This window comes from Barbus barbus, assembly GCF_936440315.1.
Source record: "Barbus barbus genome assembly, chromosome: 47".
NCBI classification, from domain to species: Eukaryota; Metazoa; Chordata; class Actinopteri; order Cypriniformes; family Cyprinidae; genus Barbus; species Barbus barbus.
The window spans coordinates 16,342,407-16,350,313 of record NC_136725.1 but is presented as its reverse complement, the minus strand read 5'-3'; the positions used below and the strand labels follow the sequence as shown (position 1 = coordinate 16,350,313).

Below are 7,907 nucleotides of genomic sequence, written 5' to 3'. Positions count from 1 at the left end.
AAAAAAAGGGACTATTTGTTGAAAATACATCTACATAAATATATTTTGAAATATACTTCAGCAAATATATTGTATTAAATATTTTTAAGTCAAACCAAGTGAAAGTCAATGTGTTTACAGCTGTTTAAATGTGCTCACCATATTGACAGTTTATTAATATGCTTTTATTTTTCCACTTTTATTTGGTTAATTTACATATGTCATTGATGTTACATTCTGGGGCCGGCTGCATAAACTGTTTAGATTAGTCTTAAAATGTTAGTCATCTAATTTTTTTCTTCAAGACTGGTTATAACTTTTTTAATTAAGTTATGAAAAGGTAGATTGGTCTTATTGGTATTGGAAGAGTATGACTGATTGCCCCTTGACAACTGCTAGTTAGTCAAATTAGTTCTTAAGACACAGTCTTAATAAAGGTGGCTAGTTCATGCAACTGGCCCCTGGTGTCAGAAGTCAGAAAGAGCTTTATTACCATGTTTAAAAGGACAAAAGGAATTTGACTTGACTACAGGAGCTTCCAGTGCAGAAGAAAGTACAGACATAGTGCAAACATACTTATTTCATTAATCTTATTTCATCCTTTATTAACGTTATTTCATTGATCCACGATCTATCACTATTTAAATGAATTAATTTTATGAGAATTTGTCATCAGTATTACAGCTATTGATAAAATAAAACAAAACAAAACAAAAGCTAATTTGATATTTCACTTGCAATTCAGCATTACTTCAGCAGATGGAAGCAGTGCAGTAGTTTAAGCATCACTGTTGGTCTGCCGTTGAGACAGTGAAGAGGTGAGAGGACTTGAGCTAGGGATGGAAAAGAAAATCAATATTACAGTCTGGATGGATTTGAATCACCCAACTCGGTTTATTCTATTTGAGTTAGACTGGATGTCCCAAATGTCATCTTCATCAGTGTGCTACTTTTCATTTGAGCATAATTTGATTCATTGTCGGTTTGCTGGCTTGGTGGTCTGGATGGTAAGTCGGTTTATTTGTGAGCTTTATTGGATTCGTTTTCCACCCCGTACCCTGTCCTGCAGGGGAATTGCAATATTGTTGCCAGATGTGTTTCATATCTCTATTCTGTAGAGAATAGACCCCTCTGGTCCTCTCTCTCCACCTCTGCTCTTCTCCTCAGGAGGTTTCACAAGTGAGTTCGTCAGAGGACTAACTAAACATGGAACAAAGAACAAATTGTCTGTTCACGTGTGATAAGGAGATCTTGTGCTGAGCCTGATTTAGAACTCTTGCTCCTGATAAAATACTCTCACACACACACAAACTCACTGTTTTTGTGCTCTGCACTCTAGGGATTAATATAATAAATCCCTTTTGTAAGCAGAGTTATAATCAGCAGAGATTCATTTAAAATAAAAAAAAATTTAAAAGTCTTGAGCCTCTAATGACTGTATAATGTGATTGAGCATTTATATTTACACACCTGACATATATATATATCATCCGTTCTTAGCTATAAATTAAGCAAAACTTCTTGCACAAACTATACCTCATGCTTGGGCCTTTTTATGAAATCTAAACTCACTCTGAAAAAATTCAGAAATTCTCTCAGGCCATGCTGTGAATTTTGATATAGGCTACTGAGTCGCAGTAAAGCGCTTTTACATTAAAGTCAGCATGAACTGAAAAATGTTTTAAATGCTCAATCTTATTATGAAAATTAGCATTTTTTATTGACGGAATAGTTCACCCAAAAATGATCACCACATGATCCTCTGCAGTGAATGGGTGCCATCAGAACAAGAATTCACACAGCTGATAAAGGTATGACTTCAGTCCATCACTTAATGTCTTGTCAAGGGAAAAGCTGCATGTTTGTAGTAAACATTCATTATGTTATTGTTTTTAACATCAAACCATTGCTTCCAGCTAAAACACGAATCCTCTATCCATAATATTGATTTCTCCAGGACCAGTGAAAAAGTTGCTGAATCAGGAGTATAATATGCACAGATCAAGTACTGTTCACTTGTGGATTATTCTGATGTTTTTATTTGCTGTTTGAACTCTAATTCTGACGGCACCCATTCACTGCAGAGGATCAATTGGTTAGCAAGTGATATAATGTTAAATTTCATGTTCCGATGATTGAACAAACTCATCTACATGGCCTTGGAAAGTGACAAAATTTTTATCAATTTCTCATTTTTGGGTAAACTATTCTTTGAAAAATGTCATATCTGTATCTTCCAGTAACATAACAGACTTCTCCCGGTAGCATAAATGCCAGACTTCTCTATTAAACCATGCCATTTAGATCTGCCTTCATCCAATCAACAAACGATAGATAGAATTCAAGTCTCCATCCTACATTTTTTTTTACTTAATCTGTTTCAGATTTCTGTTATCTCTAATCTGTTTCACTCTTATGTATATCACAAGATGATTCACAATTTAATGATTTTTGAGGCTCCTCTAATAGTAGAAAAGGAAACTTGAACCGAACTGACAAATGTTTTAAGACAATTATTCAATTAGGTTGTACATTCGTGGGTGGTTTATCTCTTCCAGCATTTGTTCTAGCCTATCACTCTTTTTTTCCATAACTATTTGTGTGGTTGTGTATTAGCACAGAGAAATGTGTTGTTCTGTCTGGCGAGTCGCCCCTGTTTAGTGAGCCCCAATGAAAGCACCACTTAAGGATGAATGAATTCATTGTTTCGTTGTGATGGGGTGAAGGAAGGAGGAAAGCAGCCTGTTTTAAAAGAGAGAATACTGAGCAGATAAGGACAGAAAAGGAGTTGTATACATGGACAGAAGCAGAATTAACTACTTTTGAAGGGAAACCAGTGACAGCTCACTTGGTGACCTACACAAGATAACACAAAAACGTCTTTCACCCCCCAAACTATTGTATTTTTTATCCAGAACAAAGTGTAGTTAAATGAAATGGAAAGACATTATACAGCAGTCCAGAGAGTGTGAGGGGGGGAAATGCAACATAAAACAAAACCTGTATATATTAAAGTGCCCCTATGGGTAATGAAAGGTTCATATTTAGGTTTTGGGAGTCCCCAACAACTGGTTGACATGCATGCAAGGTCAAAAAACACTTTCATTGTCTTATAATATGCATTTACTTTTACCTTATTTGCTCAACAACTCCCAAACTAGTAGCTCAGCCATTAATTTTTCCAAACCCCTCCTTTGCGTGACGCTAATATGCGGTGATTGGTCTCATTTTCATTTAATCATGCCTGTAATGTCTGATGAAGCAGCGTTTGTGAGCACAGTGCTGCTCTGTGTACAGCCGGTCCTAAAGCGGCACCTAGTGGCAAAGAATTAATTTGCATTTTCATTCAGACCAATGCGAAAAGACCAACAAGTGGGTGGGCAATATGCTAATAATATTTCATGTTGACTTGCACATGAAACTGCTTGGGATTAATTTTATAAATGACTTGTTTCAATGATTCAGAGTCGACTTTATTTTGAGAGACAATAACTTTATACACTGTGCACTTTCAGATTTGCAGGCTGTTTTGATTCACTTAGAGCTGTGTTGCACAATGCATGAAAGGTAATTTTCAAAAATCCATAATAGGGGCACTTTAAAAACCGGTTGTAAAAAATAATCAAAATTCATGAACTAAATTAAAATGAGAAAAATAACTAAAAATGCATGAAATTGAAAATCTTTAGAAGTTTCAGCTTTCTCCATTTTCATATTTTATATTCAAAGCTATAAAATTTAGGATCAGTCTTATCAAATGATTTTAGATGTTTTTTAAATTGTTCTTGCTTTGTAAAATTAAATGATTTTACTATGTATTTACTATGCAGCACTTGCATATTATTGCTCTTTTGTTGATTTTGATTGCTTCCATTGTCCTAATTTGTAAGTTGCTTTGGATAAAAGTGTCTGCTAAATGACTAAATTGTGACCCTGGACCACAAAACCAGTCTTAAGTCGCATGGGTAGATTTGTAGCAATAGCCAAAAATACATTGTATGAAAAAATTATTGATTTTACTTTTATGCCAAAATAATAAGGATATCAAGTAAATATCATGTTCTATGAAGATATTTTGTAAATTTCCTACCGTGAATATATTAAAACTTAATTTTTGATTAGCAAAATGCATTGCAAAATGCATCGTATTTCTGCTTTTCTGAAACATGGGCTTTTTAAAAATATATAAACATGGTTGAGAGATGGGTGTGATATGTAATCTCATACATAAATGGAAAAAAGAGACAAATGGGGAGAGAGAACTACTTTGAAAAATGGGCAGATCATGAAAGACAGCAAGATTAGATGAAAGATGATGCAAGAAAGATGCAGAGATGGAAATACTGGAAGGGAAAGATTCGTCAGATTTATGGCAAGAGGAATGCTGATAAAAATTTGTTCTCATGACTGTAATCCTTGTGTCAATAAGACCCTAGAGAAATAGGTGTGACACAGCTAAGCAAAAGGAGGGGCTATAAGCACATAATTTAGCGCATGTACTTGTGTCCTACAGGAATTATGTGTGTGTGTGTGTGTGGGAGAGAAAGAGATAGTGGGTGGTTGAGTGGGAGGGGCAGAAGGAGAGAAGGAAGATTGTTAGAGAATGACAGTGCATGTGAGATGACAAGAGATGGGGAAAGCGAAGGAAATTATGTGGAGAATGTTTAAGACTTGACAATTAATACACATCATAGCTATATTAATTACAAAATTTCAACACCCCTTCAATATGTCCTCCCTCTGATATACATAAATTCAATACACAGGCTTGAAGTGGTAACATTCCAATCACATTGATATTTGATTGAGTGGCTTGTTTGTAAATCTATCCCAGTAGGGATGCCGTAAACCAAGCCAGTTGCTGCCCGTGTTGTCCTTTGTTCCATATGCAGCAGTGATGCTGATATGAAGAGAACACGATCACGAATAGGAAGGATAAATCTGGATGAGTAACTGGGATGTGAGAGATGGGAACACTTAGTTGGATGAAAACAGGGAGTGGACAGGGAGAGAGAGAAAGAAGGAAACAGGGTAGGATGATGACAGCCCCTGGCTCCGCTCCATTGCTGACGAAAGCTGCTTAGACCCTCAGTTGCCATGGCGACCAGCTGGAGCAGCCAGAGGAGAGGAGCAGAGAGAAAGGGAGGGAGAGGGAGGGCGGGGGCTAGGGAGGGAGGAACAGCAGAGAGAGAGAAAGAGGGAGCGCTTAAAAAAAGAGCAAAAGACAGAGGGAGGAAAAGAGAGTGGAGACGGAGATAGATGCACATTGCTAGAAAAAACAGTCTACAGAGATATAAAAGGGATAAGGTAATTTATTTATTTATTCTCATTAGAGTTGTATTTCATTCATCTTAGCGTGAGGTTACAAAAAGAGAGCGTGTGAGCGTAGACCGAGCCGTCGAGACGAAGGTAAAGCCACACTGCAGTGGAGCTGGAATATGGATGCACAGTCTGAGAGCTGTGAACCACCGCCATGTGACCCTCAGCCTCCAGGTAAAATCAGAAAAGCCTTCAAACTGTTCAGCAAGCGGAAACCTGGGAGCAGCGTCGCTAGCATCTTCTCCATACGTGGAAAAGGAGATGGAGGCCCTAAATCACCGCCGTCAAGGAGTAAAACCCTGGAAGGATTAAATGAGCCAACTGCCCCAGAAGCAGAGGCAGAGCAGGTGGATCTTGACCGGGAGGATGAGAGTCAACAGGACGATGCTCCAATGGAGGAGTTCACAGGTGGGAACATGAATTCAGAAACTACTCCTACAAGGCAGTCCATCTCTTCCCTCACTTCTGCTAAGTCTCTGAGCTTCCTAAATATGCTTCGCAAAGGCAGACGGGGACTGACGGGAGAATGGCAAGCTCAGACTGAATCTCAGAGGCCCGGGCGGCAACGGAAGGGCCTGAAGGGATTGTTTGGTACAGTGCGCTGGCGTGGTAAGGAGAAAGAGGATGACGAGGAGGCTGAACCTGGCCCTCCCCTTCTAGCTTCCCGCTCCAACAGTGTTGAGATCATAAAGGAGAGTCTCACGCTGACACCCAGGCCTCCACCTCGCTCTGTGGAGGGGACAGAGGAAAAGCCTACACCGCAAGAGGGCCCTACGTCATCTGAGGACTCTGCAAAGGTGAGCGGGGCAAGCAAACCTCCAGAAAATGAACGCTTGAGCACACTGCTCGGAGATATCTCATCAATTTTAAGCTTTGATTCACTGACAGCATGTGGAGATATTGTAGCAGACATAGAGGCAGAATGGGTCAAAGCTAGCAGTCGAATGGAGGGAGCACCGAGCACATTGAAAGTGGATAATTCAGAGAAGACTTCATCTTCTACGACTTCTACCAGATCAAAGCCTAGCCCTTCGCCTACTTCTACTCTCAGCCCAACCATCTCCTCCAAACCTTCCCCTACTTTAGCAACCAAACCCACCCCGTCACCTACCACCACCAAACCTATTCCCAGCCCTTTGACAAAACATGCAGTTACCTCAACATCCTCTCCCATAACCAAAATGTCACCATCTATGCCTACTGGCCCTATTATTCCTACCCCAATATCCAGCCCTCTCACCAAACCCACCCCTATGCCATCAGCTATGCCTATAACTCAGCCTACCCCAACACCAACACTTATCCAAACACCTCAAGCCACAGCGACTGCAACAACTACCCCAGTTACCCCAACCCCTACATCGGCCTCCATTACACAGCCTGCCTCAAGCCCTATATCAAGCCCCACAACCAAATCTACCACTTCCCCAGTTAAACCTGCCCTGTCCCCTAAATCTAGCCCTGAAAAACCTGACACAATAGCTGGCTCTACAACTGCCCCAATGATCAAACCTATCCCAAGCTCTACACCCATTCCTCCATCCATCTCAACCCCTCCTTCTGAAACCTCCCACTCACCCACAATTACTGAACCTGCCCCAGCCCCAGTACCTAAACCTACCCAAGCCCCAGCTCCTTCAACAAAACCCACTCCAAGCGTTACCCATGAATCCAAACATACTATGTCTACCTCTGCAACCAAATACACCCCTTATCCACCACCTTTTGGTAAACCTACCCCAGCCCCTGCACCAACACCAAGACCAAAACTTGTAACAACATTTGGATTATCGACAAGCCGAAACACTGCTCCTATTGCCAAGCTTGAGACAAAACAACCTACAGGACAAACTTCAAAATCTAGCACCCAATCTGGCACAGCATCTGTAAGGAAAGCCTCCATCTCTGAACCGACTGCTCCTGTTGCGAAACCTCCTGTTCTTACCGCTTCCTCACCCACAGTTACCTCTGCACCACAAGTTCCTGTCCTGAAGTCTCCGTCTGGTATTACTCCGTCCTTCATTTCTTCAAAAAGATCAGATGATGATGCCAGGATAGATTTAAGGGGGGACCTGGTAAGACAAGAAGGAACTGACAATAGAGACTCGGTGGCTACTCAAAGCATCAGCAAGACAGTGAAAAGGGGCCCTGCAGCAAAGCCCGCAACTCTGAGTAAGATCCCTGTTAGTGGTGGAGGCAGACCTCCTAAGCTGCATCATCGAGATTCCCAGCCCAATGGAGATGAGGACCACTCCAATCTACCAACACCAGTACACGAAGAGGAGAGCCCATTCACTCTCTCACGCGAGAGCAGCAGCAAGGAGGCCCTCAGTGATGTCTCCACAGAATCAGGGGCTATCACCCCAAGCCAAGAAGATATTCTCGATGGAAAACTTGGTCTCCAGACATCAGCACGTCCTGCAGGTGGTGCCACAAGCTTAACCCGGGATTCCAAGATCCCAATCAAACACGGATCTACTGCAACCTACCATTCTGTACATGGGAGGGCAGAAGCCACACGTTCCAAGATACCGGTGTCCAAAATGCCCATTCGTCGGACCAGCAATAAGCCTGCACCAACAGCTACAGCTGCCGTCACCCGAAAATAA

The 7,907-nt window shown here is 41.1% G+C and overlaps 1 protein-coding gene across 1 annotated transcript; it reads left to right on the top strand.

Annotated features, from left to right (window-relative positions):
• Positions 1-5,417: 5,417 nt before the first annotated feature.
• On the top strand, positions 5,418-7,907 carry LOC306865870 (uncharacterized protein; the record flags this gene model as incomplete). The annotated part of the gene is made up of 1 exon (XM_079410694.1): positions 5,418-7,907. The coding sequence occupies one exon, from the start codon at positions 5,418-5,420 to the stop codon at positions 7,905-7,907; it is 2,490 nt and encodes an 829-aa protein (XP_079266820.1).